Source organism: Dreissena polymorpha, chromosome 1, assembly GCF_020536995.1.
Source record: "Dreissena polymorpha isolate Duluth1 chromosome 1, UMN_Dpol_1.0, whole genome shotgun sequence".
Classification (NCBI taxonomy): Eukaryota; Metazoa; Mollusca; class Bivalvia; order Myida; family Dreissenidae; genus Dreissena; species Dreissena polymorpha.
This window is the reverse complement of record NC_068355.1, coordinates 129,864,452-129,885,944: the sequence shown is the minus strand read 5'-3', so window position 1 is coordinate 129,885,944 and position 21,493 is coordinate 129,864,452. Positions and strand designations below refer to the sequence as shown.

The 21,493-nt window shown below is 37.7% G+C and overlaps 1 protein-coding gene across 1 annotated transcript in view; it reads right to left on the bottom strand.

The window, feature by feature from the left end:
• The window catches only part of LOC127849908 (hillarin-like), a 39,964-nt gene that overhangs the window by 14,471 nt on the left and 4,000 nt on the right, over positions 1 to 21,493 (bottom strand). The window contains exons 2-3 of the mRNA XM_052382661.1: positions 20,280 to 20,481; positions 15,260 to 15,443 (exon numbers count right to left, since the gene is read on the bottom strand). Of these exons, the coding sequence (XP_052238621.1) occupies positions 15,260 to 15,443; positions 20,280 to 20,437 (342 nt within the window). The 5' untranslated portion in view covers positions 20,438 to 20,481. The remainder of the gene's footprint in view (positions 1 to 15,259; positions 15,444 to 20,279; positions 20,482 to 21,493) is intronic.

Here is a 21,493-nt window from a genome sequence, read left to right as displayed (position 1 = left end):
AAAGTCTAAGTTTCAAAAACAGAAATGAATCCATCAAAATCGTTGTTATATGAGACACTATCACTGCAGTCAATTATCCTACGTTATAAATGCTTTTACATTTACATTCAGAATTAATGATACAAAGAGTATTTAGTTGTAAACCGTGGCATTCGTTAACTTTCGCTCTGTAAGTTTGAACTTTTTTCCACTAATATAGGAAGTTGGTCTAATTACAGTCAGAAGTTTTGATAACTTGGCGTAACATGTACATAAGTATTTTAACAGAAAACCTAACTATCTATTATTTTCTTCATTGTTTTTAATATGTTAACTGAAAGTACTGTTGTGATGACGTCAAATTATTATCACCTGTAATGCTGTAAAATTAACGCCACAATAGACTATGGCACGAGTAACGAACACACTGCTTTTCGAGCTGTATTATGATCCAAAGTATCCAACATAGGGCAGTTCTCGAAAATTCTCGTGGTACTCAAACCTCGGACAAGTCTAACGATTGTATGATCCGCGGTCTGTGAAAATGGGCGTAATACACGTGCGTAAAATTCGCCCCCTATCAGCCTGTGTAGACCACACAGGCTAATACGAGACGACACGTACCGCTTTTATTTTGTTTTTATTTCCTTTAAAAGAAATCTCTTCTTAGCGAAAATCCAGTCAAGGCGGAAACTGCCCTCCTTATTTTGCCAGTGGGAACTGCACAGAATAATCTGAGACAAAAGTACAGAGTGTTATAGAAGACAAATAGCTTCATTTGTATAAAGTTTTGGTAAATGGTTGCCTCACCGTATTGCAATTACAATAAACATTTATGTACACTTTCAAGGAACAGTATTAAATGGAGCTGTTTACAATAATAAAGGGAAAGGTAAACTTATGATGCTGTTATTTGTTTAATAGAAATATCTTTAGACAAGGGAAAAAATTGTCACAAAACCAGGTTTTCAAATTGAACAAAAAGTCTGATAAAGAGAGACAACTCAAACTGAACTGATTTTTTATAATTAACCCCCTTTGTTTCAAAATAAATCTAGTTTTAGTCGCGGCGACCTTGGCCTTAAAGATATTGACTTAATTCTTTCATTCGACACACCGTCCAATGATGGTGAACAAATGTGCCAATGATTTAAAAATCTCACAATGAATGACATTGTAAAGGCCCGGACATGCTCATTTATGGCCATTTTTGACCTTTGAACTCAAAGTGTGACCTTGACCTTGGAGATATCCACGTAATTTTTCGCGCGACACACCGTCTAATGATGGTGAACAAACGTGCCAAATGATTTTAAAATCACACAATGAATGACAAAGTTATGGCCCGGACAAGCTTGTTCCGCCCGCCCGCCAGCTCGCCCGCCTGCCTGCCGACATTCGCCCATCTAATAACCAGTTTTTTTCATTCGGAAAACCTGGTAAAAAGATATTCGGCGCATACCCTTGTTATGAATTTAAGTTGAAAAAATCAGGTTTCATAAAATAATATCGAAAACTCAAGTTTTATTGTTTGTGTTTTTTTCACATGTTAATCGCAAATCCACCGAATGAAACGTATGTCATCAAGTGCACATATATTGAAACCACACACAAATGTTCGCCGATAAAAATTATACGACGAAAGATCACGTAATATTTTTACGCAAAAGGCTTATGTCGCGGGTTTAAAAAAATCTTTTTGCGTTTTGTAAATACTTTTCGATCGAAAATTAAAATCAGACTGTGTTATTCATAGCAAACTGAAAAATTTCGACAGCCTATTCAGGCGTTCAGCAACGATTTCCAGACGGGCTGACCGAGTACGGCAAATATGTGTGGTTAGATAATTTAACGATTTTCCTGTTATCATGGCACTCGGGTACTATACTATTTAAGTAGTGTTTGGTTTATCATCGTGAAAGCAATACTGCATGGCAAGCGAAGTGCACATTTATGTCTTAAACCACGGTTTAACAGTTAATTATATAGTTAAGAGACTTTGAATCCGGGTTCAACGTTCCGTTTGCACATTAATTCCTTAAACCCGGGTTCAAGACTTTGAACCGCGGTTCAGAGTTTGTCTAAAAATAGATACAAATCTGTTATCTGAGAAAACCAATCAGCGGAGATTAAACCACAATTAGAAGGTAAATGCCGTGACTTCATTGGTCATCTCTTAACTGTAGGGTAAAGAGACTTTGAACTGCGGTTCAAAGTCTTAAACTGCGGTTAAGAGGCGAGGAATGCACATTAATTATTTAAAAGTTAACTATATAGTTAAGAAACTTTGACCCGAGTTCAAAGTGCCGTTTGCACATTAATTCCTCATTGGGACTCTCTTAACTATAAGTTTAAAAGACTTTGAACTGCGGATCAATGTCTTAAACTGCGGTTCAAAGTCTTAAACTGCGGTTCAAAAACTTTAACTTCGGTTCAAAGTCTTAAACTGGGGTTAAGACGCGCGGAATGCACATTAATTATTTAACAGTTAACTAAAGGGTTAAGAGACTTTGAACCAGAGTTCAAAGTGCAGTTTGCACATTTATTCCTTAAACACGAGTTCAAGAGTTTGAACCGCGGTTCAACGTGTGTCTAAAATAGCTACAAATATTTTATCTACATAATTCAGAGACAACCAATCAGAGGAGCTTAAACCACAATTAGAAGGCAAATGCCACGATTTCATTTGTCGTTTCTTAAATATATAGTTAAGAGACTTTGAACCGCGGTTCAAAGTGTTGAACTCGGTTTTAAAGAATTGATGTGCAAACGGCACTTTGAACCCGGGTTCAAAGTCTCTTAACTATATAGTTAACTGTTAAACCGTGGTTTAAAGGGATCTTTTCACGGTTTGGTAAATTGACAAAATTGAAAAAAGCTGTTTCACATTCGCAAATTTTCGTTTTTTGTTATGATATTTGTAAGGAAACAGTATTACTGAACATTTACCATAGTCCAATATAGCCAATATATGTATCTTTTGACGATTTGAAAACCTAAAAAAAAATTAAAGCGTTGCAACGCGAAACGATTGGATAATTTAGAGAGTTCTGTTGCTGTTTAAATTTACGCAACTACGAAGATTGCTTATATAAGGCATAAAATACTTTACCTGTGTATACCTGGCGGAATAGCTGAGAGGGCTAATGCGTTTTCAGACTAATTCCAGGTCTCCGGGGGTCACTGGTTCGAGCCCTGGTACCGGCTACTTTTTTTTTCCTTTTTTTAAATTTTATTCTTGATTTTTTACTGGAGCTTTTAAGATCCAATGTTTACATTTATCAATATAAAGCATCTAATGACAAACTTCAAAATATGCAAAAATCTGTGAAAAGGCCCCTTTAAGACAATAATGTGCACTTCGCTTGCCATAAATACTGTGTATCATCGTTTATCTATGGTCTATTTTGTCTTCACCTGACGGTTTAGGGACCGAGCGCTGACCCACTCTGCATCAGACGACGATAGATTGCATAAATCTATCTTTTGAATTGTTCCGGAGATCTATCAAAATTAAGTACTGATCCTGAAATTGTGCGAGAAGAATTTTAACGTGTAGTTGCAACGGGGAAATTATTTGTGCCTACGTGTCGTATGAACTTGCAGAGTGTAGTCCGGAATTCCTAACACTGAACAGTTTAAAATCATACACACTGTTCTCCGATGCAGAGATGTGGCCAAAGTTACGGGGGATTTCTCTCGAATCAGCCAATGAAATATTCAAATGTATTCATTCCGGTCTGCTGGCGTTATGTAAAGTTCAATAAATAACAATGATGAAACACTGGGTTAAACAGCAACACCGAAACAAAAATGTTTTGGTACAAACGCAGGTCTTACATCGAAAAGTGTCCGTAAAAAATGAATTTTGACTATTGACTATCACTTTTAAAACACCGGTAAAGTTTTCAAGGGAAAGAACTGCTTACGACGGATATTATTAGGTCATAAGCTTATATAATAAACTTCAAAATAGATAACGCCTTTTATGCAGAATTAAGTAAAAATACACAAATTATCATTAAAACACATCGAGTAATTGAAAGAATCATATATATTCTATTAGCCATCGATGTTTAACTATCCTAACGGTGGACTACAAACATACGTGTATTCAATTAATAAAGTTTTACACAATTTATAGTTGTTCAAATGATAAAACAGGAGGCATAGCTGTACTCCTGTCGATGTACAGTTATATATGCAATCGCAAATTCAATCGCTGTTAGGGTTGGAAATGATGCTACTGCTTGCCAATCGGAAATGATTTATGAAAAAGAAAAAAATATATATTTGTTACTTAGCCACCTGGGCGACTCAGTCGAAGACCGAATGTGTCTTTAAATAAGCCACAAAGGAAACTAGAAATGGCGCGGCAAAGGCCGACGCGTATCCCCACGCCGCATGTTTGACCAAGGGGCGCCCCAGGGTTGGTAATGCGGCCATACATAGTTGAGATTAACCGTATTGTCATAAGAGAAGTTCAGAATCAATTAGAAGTAAATTGGTGTAGAAATGAAGAAATTATACTAAAAGGCAATTTTGGATGGGCGTGGCCTATGTTGGCGGGGTGCCCAAGGGTTGGTAATGGGGCCATACATAGTTGAGATTGGCCGTATTGTCATAAGAGAGGTTCAGTATCAATTTGAAGTAAATCGGTGTAGAAACAAGAGGGCCATCAGGCCCTAAGGCGCTCACCTGAAAGCCAAAGGAACTAGACTATTCTGAAAAAAATGCAAGCAGATTCATGAAGATTATTTTGGACCAAAAAAGTGACTTTTAACATGTTTTTTTTATATTTGACCTTGTGACCTAGTTTTTAAGCTCATATGACGCAGCTTCAATCTCTGGCAAAATTTCATTGGGACTAATGTTCTGACCAAGTTTCATGAAGATTGGCCAATAAATGTGGCTAATATAGTGTCAACAAGTTTTCACTAAAGCCATATAAGGACAACTGCCCCCCCCCCCGGCGCCCATGTTTTTCAACAAACCATAACCATTTTCAAACTCACTCAAGCTATTGTCAGAACAAATGTTCAGATCAAGTTTCATAAAGATTGGATAATAAATGTGACTTCTAGAGTGTTAACAAGGTTTTGTAGTAAATAGCCATTTAAGGAAAAATACCACCCCCCCTTGCAACCATGTTTTTTAACTGATCTCAACCATTTTTGAACTTAGCCCAGATATTATTAGTTCAAATATTCTGACCAAGTTTCATGAGCATTGGACCACAAATGTGACTTCTAGAGTGTTAACAAGGTTTTACCATACAGTAAAGCCATATAAGGAAAACTGCCCCGCCCCATGGTGGCCATGTTTTTCATTCAACTGGAACCATTTTCGAACTCGTCCAAGATATTATTAAGACACATGTTTTGACCAAGTTTCATGAAGATTGAACTAAAAATGTGACTTCTAGAGTGCTAACAAGGTTTTACTATAGCCATATAAGGAAAACTGCCACGCCCTCTGGCGGCCATGTTTTTCAACCAACCGGAACAATTTTTGAACTCGTCCAAGATATTATTGGCACACATGTTCTGACAAAGTTTCATGAAGATTGGACTAAAAATGTGACTTCTAGAGTGTTAACAAGGTTTTACTATAGCAATATTAGGAAAACAGCCACGCCCCCTGGCGGCCATGTTTTTCAACCAACCGGAACCATTTTCGAACTCTTCCAAGATATTATTGGGACACATGTTCTGACAAAGTTTCATGAAGATCGGACAATAAATGTGACTTCTAGAGTGTTAACAAGGTTTTACTATAGCAAACTGCCACGCCCCCTGGCGGCCATGTTTTTCAATCAACCGGAACCATTTTCGAACTCGTCCAAGATATTATTGGGACACATGTTCTGAGTAGGTTTCATGAAGATTGGACAATAAATGTGGCCTCTAGAGTGTAAACAAGGTAAATGTTGACGACGCACGACGGACAAAAGGCGATCACAATAGCTCACCATGAGCACGTTGTGCTCAGGTGAGCTAATGAAGAAATTATAGTAAAAGGCAATTTTGGGTGGGCGTGGCCTATGTGGGCGGGGCACCCCAGGGTTGGTAATGGGGCCATGCATAGTTGAGATTGACTGTATTGTCATAAAAGAGGTTCAGTATCAATTTGAAGTGAATCGGTGTAAAGATGAAAAAAATATAGTAAAAGGCAATTTTGGGTGGGCGTGGCCTATGTGGGCGGGGCGCCCCAGGGTTAGTAATGGGGCCATGCATAGTTGAGATTAACCGTATTGTCATAAGAGAGGTTCAGTATCAATTTGAAGTGAATCGGTGTAGAAATGAAGAAAATATAGTAAAAAGCAATGTTGGGTGGGCGTGGCCTATGTGGGCGGGGTGCCCCAGGGATGGTAATGGGGCCATGCATAGCTGAGATTGACCCAGTGCTCCAGCTAGGCCTTAATCGAAGGGCGCCGCGCCCTGCCCTCCCGAACCTCCGCCCTGCCCCCCGAATCTCCGCCCTGCCCCCCCCCCTCCCCCCTCCAAAAAACAAATTTTTTTTTTTTTTTTTTTTACACATATGATTATTCATAAATCTCTTATTAGATTGTAATTACTTTAATCCTCATTGTAGACATTATATTTGAATGGTTTAATAATAATGGGAATAATACAATTATTTATAACATATAAATTAACATGCAATAGGAAGCATTCCAGAAACACCCGCGCGCTCGTACGTGCCCTTTTGACAAAATACTGCGCGTCGAAAGTGCCCTTTTGACAAAATACTGCGCGTCGAAAGTGCCCTTTTGACAAAAAAGCCCCCCTGCCCTTTTCAAATCCTAGCTGGAGCACTGGATTGACCGTATTGTCATAAGAAAGGTTCAGTATCAATTTGAAGTGAATCGGTGTAGAAATGAAGAAATTATAGTAAAACTGCAATTTTGGGTGGGTGTGGCCTATGTGGGCGGGGTGCCCCAGGGTTGGTTATGGGGCCATACATAGTTATGATTGACCGTATTGTCATAAGAGAGGTTCAGTATCAATTTGAAGTAAATCGATGTAGAAATGAAGAAAATATAGTAAAAGGCAATTTTGAGTGGGCGTGGCCTATGTAGGCGGGGCACCCCAGGGTTGGTAATCGGGCCATGCATAGTTGAGATTGACTGTATTGTCATAAAAGAGGTTCAGTATCAATTTAAAGTGAATCGGTGTAGAGATGAAGAAATTATAGTAAAAGGCAATTTTGGGTGGGCGCGGCCTATGTGGGCGGGGCGCCCCAGGGTTGGTAATGGGGCCATGCATAGTTGAGATTAACCGTATTGTCATCAGAGAGGTTCAGTATCAATTTGAAGTGAATCGGTGTAGAAATGAAGAAATTATAGTAAAAGGCAATTTTGGGTGGGCGTGGCCTATGTGGGCGGGGTGCCCCTGGGTTGGTAATGGGGCCATGCATAGCTGAGATTGACCGTATTGTCATAAGAAAGGTTCAGTATCAATGTGAAGTGAATTGGTGTAGAAATGAAGAAATTATAGTAAAACTGCAATTTTTGGTGGGTGTGGCCTATGTGGGCGGGGCGCCCCAGGGTTAAAATGGGGCCATGCATAGTTGAGATTGACCGTATTGTCATAAGAGAGGTTCGGTATCAATTTGAAGACAATCGGTGTAGAAATGAAGAAATCATAGTAAAATAACCTTAAAAATGAGTGAAAATCTCAGACCCGGCCCCGCCCCAACTCCCTTAACTTTTGACCCAGGGGTCAGATCAAAATTCCAAATATTGTGCATATGCTCATAGCTACCATGTGTGTAAGGTTCAAGGTTCTAGTGCGTATAGTGTGGGAGGAGATAGTGGCCAGGACGGACGGATGGACCTACGGACAGTCAGACGGACAACCGGACAGACGGCGGAGATAACCACAATATCCCCACGCTTTTTGAAAACAACATTAAAGAGTATACCACAAGAAATATATTAAATAGAGGTACTCAATATTTGGTTATTTACCTAAGCATGTTAAAAAGGTAACAAACTGAACGGTAGATTTATAGTTTTGACAAATTAACGCGAAAACAATGTCTTTACCATATAACAAATATGACTATCGCTATTCATTTATAGCGACACACGACATTGCAATGCAGCATTCAATCGGCAATGACACAACACATGAAACTAAAACTTAAGTTATATCGTCGCATTTAATATCAACTGATTTTCAGAGTTCTAAAGTTCTTTAACGTTAACCTTTTAAGTATATTATTTTTTAGTAAAAGGGGCACCGTTCCGCTTATTTCAGGTCACATTTATAGGTCTTGGAGGTTTTGTTTGTTATATTTACTTAAATCTGAAGTATGCGAACCCGATATTATCGGATTCGTATGATAGCTCTCACATATATATGTATTTATATATTTAATCTTACACATGCAGTTTTTAAAAATATAGAACTGTCCTTCAGATGCATTCTTCAATACTGGGTATGAACAAAACTAATCACGCGACTCAACAAGTCTACGTCAGTAGCACAACTGAGAGAAAACAAGTCCGTTGAACTTCAGGGACCCGGGTAAGTTATTTGGAATATACCCTTTAACTGAGTCTGGCTTTTTCTTGTTCTTTTTATCTACATAAGTATGTTTTATTAGGTTCCGATGACATTCTACACAAATTTCATAATGAAGAGACAGTCAGTATCAAACTGAGAAAAAAAGAACATATAAACAACGTTTTACATACGCCAGGAACGCCAAAGCCATGCATTCTCTTTTGGGCCATGTCTTTCGACGGCAAGCAAAATAAAAGGATTTTACAAATCCACCTCCATCATAACTACTGACGTTGACTTTTGAGGTCACTTGATTCTTTTTGTTGCATGGCGTTTTTGTGAATATATGCCAATTTTCAGCTTCTAGTTTTCACTATTGTAGTAACTACTCAGTTGCAAACGGATATAATAGTGCACACGAAAAACACAGGCCCTAGCTAACTGATGTTAAGTAAAACGTGTAAAACGCATGGGTAGAAAATACGCGTGTTTACAAAGGCTATTTTTCGAAACGTTTTGATTAAATTTAAATGGGGGTAAAGACAGAGTACCATTACCAGTTTATTTCAAAATTTCTTAGACCCATTTTATTCAGTATATTATGTTATGTGTTTATTGATATTCACTGCGACAGACATTGTGACTTTAACAAAAAGATAATTGTACATGATTCTGTAAGTATGTTTGTGAGAAATCTTGAAATATTGCTTTAGCACTTATTTGCAACTTTTAAATCTTTTCTGGTCGTTTTCAAGCACTCTCATACTGAGTTTCCTGCAATGACGTATGTTTCTGATTTATGCAGAGGGTTGAATGTGTATCAGAGAATGCGAGAAACCGAAATAACTTTCAAGAAGTCACAGCTGTTCGCTTTCGTAGCAATTAATAAACAAGAGGACCTGAAAGGCCCAAAGTCGCTCACCTGAGATAAAAAGAATTGACCTGTTGTTTGCAGCCCAAGATATCAATGAAACACAATAATGTTCTAACCAAGTTTCATGAAGAATGAACAACAAATGGTCCCCTGGCGGCCATGTTTTTTTTAACAGACCTGAACCATTTTTGAACTCTTCCAAGATATGTCCAAATTTCATGAAGATAATGTGTCTTCTAGACTGTTCACATGTTTTCACTTTATACATATAAAGAAAACTGCCCCACCACCTGGTGCCCATGTTTTTCCACTTATCACGACCATTTTCAAACTCGTCCGAGACATCCACATAGCTAATGTTTTGACAAAATTTCATGATGATTAGGCAAAAAATGTGACTTCTAGAGTGTTCACAAGCTTTTTAACTATATAAATATAAGGAAAAATACCTTACCCTGGCGGCCATGTTTTTTTACCGATCCACACCATTTTCGAACTCAACTGTCGTATCCAGGTGTGGTATTGCGGTCTCGTTTGCTTACGCAAGTGAAACGGTCACGGGATGGTTACGGGTTATGTTACTTTGTGAGCACTTATGTAATGCGGAAATATTTATTCGACAAACGCTTATTTCCGGTCAGGATGACACCGCTGATTGGTTGTAATTCAATTAACTAAAGGTATTGCCGTTTACTTAAGTATAATTTTATAAACATATTATTCAACAGTACACTAAACAATTTAGAAATATGAAAATGTATCGATTTTATATTTCATTTCATTAATATTGTGTATCAGTCATTACCGTTTTATTTTCAATTTTCTGACATCGTTTTAATACATAAAGCCTGAAAATGATTAAATCTTGATAAATGAACTCTGCAAATAAGAAAGGTAAATATTGACTTTGAAGGTTATTCTGATTCTGATTTCTATCTCCAGAAACTTATAATTGAAATTATTTCTTTATTGTTTTCATAGCGTATCCATTTGATATGTGTTAACATATCTTAAATATGATGATATAGAGTAAATTATTATGGAATCTTGTTTTGATATGAAGTTCCCATTTAAATTACACGTTTTTGTTGATTTTTAAAAACATGCATTTAATACTCCTTCTGTGAAATAAAATATATCAAACACTTCAACTAGCTTGTATTACTGACCACTGATATTAACATATGGCATAGAGTACAGTGAGAGGGTAATTAAGTACCTAGGAATCATGATTCTGTCAGTCTGTGGTCATTATCAATTTGTTCAGGGCAACTCATGCCGGTTTTCTAACTGTATCAGACACTACCTGGCTAAGAAAGCTGAGTGGTAAAAAGTTACACACTGCAATGATCAATATCTGCAGGGAATTTCTGAGAGATGGCTTATCAGTAATAGTTCCCATTATGGATTAATTTGCTACAAACTGATAACAAATGTGACAAAACAATAAATACAGATTTACACAAGAAATTACATATTAGCCCAAAATGTCATTATACTAGACAAGAAATATCTTTAAAAAAGATATACGGCGTTGATAATTCAATGAATGAGATCAAGGATAGCGAATGTCTTTTTTTCTGTGCAGTTCTTAGCTGCATCACACGCAGTACGGGATGTTACGCGGAGTTTTCGCGGCTTATTTTACATTATTACATATTGCTGGTCATAAACCAATAGATACAAAACAGAAAACCAAAAGAAGAATGGAAGTGAAATTAAAACATACGAGTCAACCGGCCACACGAGAAGTATCCGTATTTATAGGCGCGTTCTTCGAACAAACCTGTTTTAGTGGTTTGTCGGGCATTGCTATTTGATTCGATTACTAACAGTATCGATAATCATCGCGCTCATGCTTAATACATTGGTCAATATGGTGGAATAATTATTGTTAAATTAATCAAAAATAATATTTATCATTGTATTGTTGAAAACACATTAAGAATCTACATATTTCTGGTCTAAAGAAAATTCCAGGTCACCTAGTTCACGGAAAGCGTATTTATTATATCACTATTATTTTACTGGCCGCGAACTCCGGTGATGACCTGTATATAAACTCTGACATTCATACACTGGCCGCGAATTGACCCGGGTTGAAATGCAATGTATTAAAGTGAGGCCTCGCTTCCACTGCTCTTATACTTTTACATGTTAACATGTTGACAAGAATATGGAAGTACGTACTAAATATGAGAACATAGCCTTTAAATATAAACGCGTTGCTCTGAAAATAAAAGATGCACGCACAAACTGTATTGATGTCGAGAATTGAGTGTAAAACTGTTCTAGTAAGCCTTCTCATTAGAAATAAAATTGTTTCATGCAGTAAAACAGTGTTACAAAGACGCGGATATGTTTCCAATTTTCTGGTGGAATACTCAATTCAGCCAATGGAATAAATGAAGTGTATTCATTCGTACCTAGCCGCGGGAAATTTTATTTGAATTTATTGGACACTTACAAAGGTCAGGAGAGGTGAAAAGCTGGCTTAATACAGCTTACGCCGAAAAAATATGCATTTTGAAGTATTTACCCTTTAAGTGTTTTGAAACCAAGGGGTCTAACAAATTCTAGAGCAGAAGTAAAAATAGATTGGGAAACATGACTCAGCAGGTTAAACAAGGGAGATAGATACTGCAAAATTGTGTACATGTTGTCTTTCTTTCAGCTATCTCTTAGTTGATAGGCTTACCATAAGTAATAATGGCTAAAACAGTTATGTTAATTATGAAAATTATGTGTTATGAAAAATTAAATAATTCAGTTAATGGTACATAATAATGACATAATAAAACCAAACTTTACTACACAGGAAACAAATGTTCTGACCAAAGTTCATGAAGATTGGGCTACTGAATTAAATAAATAATTTTAAAGAGGTTATGAATTAATGGTGTTATTTAATTTTAAGAATCTATAGATTATTTCAAGTTTAATAGGCAAAATAGGAAGGATATAAACTTAACATTGTCTTCATTGTAAGAATACATTAAAGCAGCACTTTATAACATAACTAGAGTGTTAACAAGGTTTTACTATAGTCATATATGAAAAAATGCCCCGCCCCCGGGCGGCCATGTTTTTCAACCCACCGGCATCATTTTCGAACTCGTCCAAGATATTATTGGGATTAATCTTCTGACCAAATTTCATGAAGATTGGGCAATAAATGTGGTCTTTATAGAGTGTTAACAAGATTTTACTGTAGCCATATAAGGAAAAATGCCCCGCCCCTTGGCAGCCATGCTTTTCAAGCAAACGTAACCATTTTCGAACTCATCCAAGATATCATTAAGACCAATCTTCTGACCAAATTTAATGAAGATTGGACAATAAATGCGGCCTCTAGAGAGTGAACAAGGCAAATGCTGACGTCGCACAACGGACGACGGAAAAAAGGCGATCACACAAGCTCACCATGAGCACGTTGTGCTCAGGTGAGCTAAAAAGGCGTACAAAAACATGATATTCGTATATTTAAATAAATTTGTATTGCTTATATCGCGTGTGCTTGCAGTGGTTATTTCATATTAATGATGTTGGTATGGCAACGACTTCTTCTATTCAGTTATATTGAATAAATAGCACTAGCGCGTATTTGGCAATCCATTTGTATTTCATAATGCCTCACAAGTGTTTTCTTCCACTGTTGCAAACTTGCATCGTTTTCAAGGGAGTCAACTGCTTACGACAGAAATTATACAGTGATATGCTTCCTGAACTTAAAATAGATCACAACTTAAATGCATTATTTAGATTAAATACAATCCTTAAAACGGATTATTTACTAAGTTCTTTAAAGAATCATACGAATGTTATTAAATATCGATAAATAACTATTCTATTTGTGAAAGACACATATACCTTCATTCAATTAATAACGATATAGACATTAAAAGTTATTTTAATGATAGGACACGAGACATAGTTGTATGCCTGCCAATGTATTATTAGTACAGCTATATAAACCATCGCTAATTTAAAAGCGGTATTCTTACGTTAACTGTTCGGGTGGTACAAGTATTAGAAAATAATACGAAATCCACCTGGGCGACTCGGTCGGCCCCGGACCGAATGTGGCTTTAAGCCACAAAAACACCGTAAAGAACTGTGCAATAAATTACAACGTGTAAAGGAGGTGATTCAATAATTTCTCAAAAACATTTCTATTGTCACTAATTGAATTCTATATGTTTATTATTGCAGAGTGAAATAAATCGAAACGTGTTTGCTATTTCAGCATGTTAAGTAATTACAGATGTCTTTATGAAGATGTGTCACATTTCAGCTTTGTATGTTTGGAATTGTAGTATCTACACATATGCATACGAAAATCATAATGAACACTAAGCCCCAATTTAATATATTTCTTTGTAAACCGTAAAAAACGGAACGTGTAACATATGGGTGTTGGCCCGTGCTATTTATGGAACTCATTTGATGAAGTCTTGATGGACATTTAATTTCAAAATCCGAGACACATTTTATTCACTATATTATAGTGTTTTTATTGATATTGTGACTTACAAAACGATAGACATAGAACATAACAGTTAACTTATAAAAGATTCTGTAGGCTTTTGAAAAATCTGGAGTTATTGTTTTGGCGCTTGCAACTATTAAATCTTGTATCGCTTGTAAGCACTTTCATTTGAGTCGCGTTCTGAGAAAACTGGGCATAATGCATGTGCGTAAAATGTCGTACCAGATTAGCCTGTGCAGTCCGCACAGGCTAATCAGGGACGACACTTTAAGCCTAAATTGGATTTTTGCTAAGAAGAGACTTCATTTAAAAGAAAAATGTCATAAAAGCGGAAAGTGTCGTCCCTGATTAGCCTGTGCGGACTGCACAGGCTAATCTGTGACGACACTTTACACACATGCATTATGCCCAGTTTTCTCAGAACGCGACTTACATTGAGTTTCCTCTAAATGCGTACGCTTCTGATTGATGGCCATCATGCAGAGGATTGAATGTATATCCGAGATTAAGAGAAACCGCAACAACTTACAAGAAATCACAGCTGTTCTCTTTCAACCAATTGATTAAAGGCTTTCAAATTCATCCGTTTACTTTTTATTGCTCTAAGAGTTTGTGTTTGCAATGGTTATTACATATATATTGTGTTGGTATGGCAACAACTTCTTCTATAGGTATGTATTCAGTTACATTAATAGCAATCGTGCTTATTCCAGCACTCCATTTGTATTTCACATTGTATCACAGGTTTTGACAACGAGTGCAGTCCCTTACATAAACTTTACATTTACTAGCATGTATGTCCATTTAAACCAGAGACTTTTAACTACGACCACAAAAAGAACAGGAAAGGTCGGTCTTGTTAAATATTTAAGCAAATGTCTTCTAACATATCCAGAGATCATCCGTGCGCGCAAAGTCTCCGGTAAGGAATGTTCGATTCCGAAACAAGTCTATAACTTTATTTAACTTAAACAAGCTTTAGCAGTTTTTTGTTGAAATACTTAGCCTAATTAAATCTAATGATTTTGTAAGTGACAATGAATGTCGCGATTGCGACAAACGTTTTTTGCAGTTGTTGTTGTAATATGTAGCCTTAATAAATCTAATGATTTTGTTAGTGACAATGAATGTCGCGAGTGAGTTAGTTGAATCATTCATGTTTTAACGGCACTATGGTAACGTAATATCTCCATTACTACAGAAGATAAAATCTGTGTCTGTGAGTTTATGTCGATTATTTATATCCTCTAAAAGGCGCTATGGGAAAAAGAGTCAAACATGACCCTTTCGGTGCCCGGTATGAGTATTAAATACCTGATACTTGTAGATTTCCACTATTTAATAATCATGCGAAAGACAAGTTCGTAGACCACGTGTCAGCTTCTATCCCCCATGCATTCTTACCTTCTCAAGATGGTTGGCCTTTGGGGCGTTCAGCGCCATCCGCACCCCGAGCGCCTGGTCGTCGATGGTCCCTACGAACTTCGGCACGTGGTTCTTGCAGTACACATCTGGGTCGTTTTCCTGGTCGAAGTGGAACGTGCGCAGCGTCAGCTGGAGGCCACAGACGCGACATCGGAAGCAGCGCCTGTTTTGTTTGGGTAAAATTATAGATGTGTTGCTCTATGCTCTATTCAAATCATTCAGGTACAGACAGGGGCACCCTGACTTTGCACTTCAGGCACAGCGACAGTCTGAAGCTTAAATCCTAGGGGAATGCCTGCATGGTGAACGGTTTCGCGCCCTATTGGATCCCATATGATATGAGCCGTTGTACATATAAAATGAAATATTTCTTTATATATAAAGTTAGAAGAAAAAAATACATGCCCCTATGTTTAATTTTATTTTTTGGGCAACGTTTGATCTTAAATTAGTGCAGGTGAGAAAACATACAGATTGGCCGTGCTCTGTAAAAAGGGGGTTAAATGCATGTGCTTGAACTGTCGTCCCAGATTAGTCTGTGTAGTCCGCACAGGCTTATCAAGGACGACACTTTCCTTTATATGATATGTTGCGTTTCAAGAAAGTCTCTTTTAGCAAAAATCTAGTTTAGGCAGAAAGTGTCGTTCCTGATTAGCCTGTGCGGACACTTTACACACATTCATTAAACCCACTTTTCACAGAGCCCAAATGTATAAATAAGATACCAACAAACTCACACATACACACACACCATAAACAGTGAATGTGATTTTAACATATTCATTCGTCAAATTGGTCCTTTGAAATAATCAATTGACGTGTATAAGAATACTCGAATCGCTACCAAGTTTTAGACGAAAGCATAATTCCCAATTGTATGTTCTGATGATGCAGTCGATTTAATGTTCGAGGCAGAACTTGCGTTGTTTACGGTGAACTGCCTCTGTGACACATGCCATGAATCAGAAATACGGCGACATCTTCTGTGACAAATTTGCTTAATTGATGTTTTACGATCGCAGTTTTCCGCAAGATGAGGCTGGCTGTCAGAGATTCTAAGAAAACATCGCGATCAGATTAAAGCGCCATGCAGCTATGCAACGATGTGGAAAAGATTCAGCGTTTGACGTTATCATGTAAAACTCGAAGATTAAAACCGGTGTTTTTGTCTGACTGATTGCATTGATGTACATTTTTCAGAATATTAAACTGCTGATGCTCAGAATGTAGAACGCTAACGGTTTAAAAACAAAAATATAATGAATCATTAATAAGACATAAACGAGTCGCGCTCTGGAAAACGGTGCTTAAAGCACGTGCGTTAAGTGTCGGCGCAGACTAGCCGGTGCCATCCACCCAGGCTCAGGGACGATAATTTCTACTTTGAAAGAAATTTTCGTTTTAGGTAAGTATCCACTTAACGAAAATCAAGTCTGAACTGCACAGGCTAATTCTTAACAGTTTACGGAGATGCATTAAGCCATATTTTCCCAGAGCGAGGCTTATTTTGATGAACGTATTTATCGGAAATTATTAAACCAACATTCGTTTTCCTGCCATCTTGTAGAAGATGAAGGTACATCGTCTTATGCTACAAGATTTTTCAAGTTATACCATGCCCCAATGGACCAGAATCTGCAGATAGTAGTTCATATGCCCCAACGGAACAAAAGCTAATAATTCATAGACAGTTGCACCAATGCCTCATTAATGATCAAAACAGCAGAGCCCTGCGCACTTTGAGGGATACAAACGCACTTTTTACGGTAGGTTACACAGGCGCATAACAGTCCCTAGTACTTCGGTAGCGAAGCTAAGGAGTAAGTTTCCAAGCATTCAAGAATAATTATCTAATAGTGGTTTTGGGCAAAACTAAATCAGACAAAATTATAAACATGCCGTTATTGCCCGATGCATTGTGTCATTTATTAGCCTGAATCATTTGCGCTTGTCAAAAATAAAATGATAAACTGCGGTTTAAAGCTTGTTTCAACAGCTATTTGCCTAAACGGACTACCTAATTTTTAACTTGACCTGCCAGGTCGGACCTAAATCTTCACACGCACCAGGTGGAACTAATATATATATCTCTGACATAAAACAAGATGCATTGCAGCATACTTAGAATAGACTAAACAATACATGGTGGATTTGATGTTGCGGCGTTTTTTTTTCCTTCTTTTTTAAAGTACCCGTAAAAGGAACTTTCCAAACTGAGGACAAACTACAAAATTCGTCACATGCCCTTCAGAAACATTCCCAAAAGAAAGCAAAATGTCGTAAATTTCGTTCAAAACGTGCATCATCTGCTTTTGTCAAACATAAAATAAGCACCAAAACTGAACATTTCAAGCCAAAATGCATGTAAAAGACCCATTATTCGGAATTTCCCAATCTGACGATTATATGATACGAGTTTTCCAAATTTCAGGTTTATCGCGCTAATTTTCCCCAATCGGTCCGGTACCGGTACTTTTTCCAACAGAAGTAACTGCTTGCGAACCGTGGAGAATAACTTAATCTCAAGCCTTAAGATGATGGCTTATCGCACATTTCATCAGACGCGCGCTGCACAGTAAAAACGCAACGATCTAACGACTTAAATGTTTAGTTAGTCGTGTTAACCTTGACGCAGCTTGCAGATACAGGTACAATATCGCGTCTAATCCGATTCAAAAGCCTATTCCCTTTACGTTATATTAATTTCCATTTAAACAAGGGCTGTTTGTAAAGCATGCATGCCCCCCATATGGGCTCTCCGTTGTAGTAAGAGCCATTGTGTGAATATGTTTTTTGTCACTGTGACCTTGACCTTTGACCTAGTGACCTGAAAATCAATAGGGGTCATCTGCCATTCATGATCAATGTACCTATGAAGTTTCATGATCCTAGCCATAAGCATTCTTGAGTTATCATCCGGACACAATTTTACTATTTCGGGTCACCGTGACCTTGACCTTTGACCTAGTGACCTGAAAATCAATAGGGGTCATCTGCGAGTCATGATCATTATACCTATCAAGTTTAATGATCCTAGGAATAAGCGTTCTTCAGTTATCATCCTGAAACCATTTTACTATTTTGGGTCATCGTGACCTTGACCTTTGACCTAGTGACCTGAAAATCAATAGGGGTCATCTGCGAGTCATGATCAATCTATCAAGTTTCATGATCCTAGGCCTAAGCGTTCTTGAGTTATCATCCGGAAACCATTTTACTATTTTGGGTCACTGTGACCTTGACCTTTGACATAGTGACCTCAAAATCAATAGGGGTCATCTGCGAGTCCTGATCAATCTACCTATCAAGTTTCATGATCCTAGGCCTAAGCGTTCTTGAGTTATCATCCGGAAACCATTTTACTATTTCGGGTCACTGTGACCTTGACCATGACCTAGTGACCTGAAAATCAATAGGGGTCATCTGCGAGTCATGATCAATCTACCTATCAAGTTTCATGATCCTAGGCCTAAGCGTTCTTGAGTTATCATCCGGAAACCATTTTACTATTTCGGGACACCGTGACCTTGACCTTTGACCTAGTGACCTCAAAATCAATAGGGGTCATCTGCGAGTCATGATCAATGTACCTATGAAGTTTCATGATCCTAGGCCCAAGCGTTCTTGAGTTATCGTCTGACAACCACCTGGTGGACGGACCGACAGACCGACCGACCGACCGACATAAGCAAAGCAATATATCCCCTCTTCTTCGAAGAGGGGCATATGTATCATACCTGGTGACCTGTGTTGATCAACACAAAGCTCCGCATGAAAGAGTAAATTCATTAAGATCAATTATAACTGTAAGTGAACCGGTCCAGTACTTTAAGAATCGAAGGTTGAGCATTCTTTTACAAGATAAATAAAAAGCATTCGAGTTTTTTACATGAAAATAAATCGTAATTAATGAAATATTTCTGAAGTACGGTATATCGATACTACGTAAGATCCAAGTTTCATAAGACGTTGTGTTGATACGGGTCCTGACGTCGGAATCAAATCAATGCCATTGTATATTTAAACATTGTTTAAACATTATCATCATTTTGAAAAGCTCTCACCAATAGCCCTGTTTTCTTGACGTTGCACGCGTTCAAATAAGAAATATGCTTTATGTTCCGAGTTATCACACGGCCGTTAATCACGGGCGCCACCTTTTTTGCGATGCATTAATAAATTAGCCATGCTACTTCCGAGTTGGCGCTAAGGATAGGATAATTTGAAATTTCACCGTAATTCTTTGGAAGGGAGTACGTTTTATATGTTTTCCAACATATTTCGCATTATTTAAACAAGAGCACCGCATAGCGGTTGCCAACCCTCGGCTGTGTGTGCAGTTTTGAATAAATGAAAGCTTGTCAGAACTTAAAAGTGACCCTGACCTTTGACCTAGTGACCCAAAATTGGGTGTGGCGTGTAGAACTCATCAAGGTGCATCTACATATGAAGTTTCAAAGTTGTATGTGGAAGCACTCTGATTTTAAGAGCCTATGTTAAGGTTTAAGCACAACGCGGACGGCAGACGCCGGACGACGAGCTGGCCATGACAGTACCTCGGGTTTTCTCTGAAAACAGTCTAGCTGAAAAATCAGGCGATACCGTGCTATATTCAGCGAAAATTAACGGCCGTGTATCATGCTGCGGTTAGACTTCGATAGAGCTACGTCGTTTTCGAGAGTGCGACATAGGCAGGACTACAGTATATAGTTCACGTTTTCAACACTCAAAACACCCATCAGTGTATAATATTTTTGTAAGATGGCATGTTATTTTTTTGCATATCAAAAAATCGATACGATCACAAACGTCAATACAAATCTTGACATGAACAAGACAGTAATTTGCGAAAAATAAGACCAAAATTTTCTCACGTCTAGCGAAACGCATTTTTTTTTTGTATGTAAAACAAATTTACTTTTCGTGAAAAAGAAACCACACAAATATCAAAATGAAAACATTTGTCACAGCCACAGAGGTGACATGTGTATACAAGTACCTGTGAAACTGGACACCGACGTCAATTCTCTCTACCGGATAAACCCGCTTCTTGCACCGGTAGCAGGGGTCCTGCGGCGGCGGCCGACGGTCAAGGTCATCGCAGGCGTCCGAATCGCCGTCGCTAGACGCTTGATCTTCATTCAGCGTCCGCAACATTGTGATGGATGATAGCTGGGTTTTATGTACGGGATATCTTCTACCTACAGTGGTTTTATGTTGAGGGTTTAAATGCATTACAATCAGACACACACAAGTCGAGATCAACTAGTTCAATTATCTTATTCAGACAAGTCTCTTGACTATGAGTTCCCGTTGTAATTATGGTAATCGAATTTTAATGAGACATCAGATTCAATCTTATAAATTGCAAGGGCAACAATAACACCTCAGGAAACCCGACATGCTGTGAGAAGTTGGACATGCTAGGAGATGTAGCCGATATATTTCAAAGAATTTCGGTAGGATAAGTAAATCCAGTTCTATAATTGTTTAAAGGCATTTTTGAAATAAAATATATTTTGGGGCATGCAAAGGAGGTATTACCATGTATGTTAGAAAAATCCTGGTTATTAATATACAGGATTTATTGAAATATGGCTATTTAAAGTCGACGATGCAGGGATTTGTCCCATATTTAGCACTTTATTTACAAATTTCTTTAAAGGTATGCCAGTGTAAAAGTTTTTTTACCGACAATTATGTTAACCAATGTCCCCGAGTAACATATCCGCCAGGGTTTCTTAAAAAAGTTCGTATTGGTGGAAAAATTCGACTTTACATACAACGTGTTGATGAAAAAAATGATATGACATGGTGCTGTACAAAGATGTCGAGATATGACATGTGTGAAGTTCATTTATAAACTTAAAAGCTCACTATTACAGCTGATTTATGCCCACTCTGACGCATTGTAGATCATTTTCATTGAACTCGTATTTTATATGGTACGCATCAATTCGGTTTCTGAGCATTCTTACTTTTGTAAGGGACACATAATACTAAAATATTACATCGATGAACATTATGTTTACCAAACAAAATCTGCAAAATTCAAGAAACAATTCGTCTGCACTTTTTTCTGTCGTCACAAAAACGGTGCGTACATAACGTGACCTTGTTTAGCTTTCGAAAAAAGAAACAGTTGTAAACATTGACACACGTCAACAAAAACATGAATCGACTTAACAATGATAGGCTTTTTGTATTCAATTC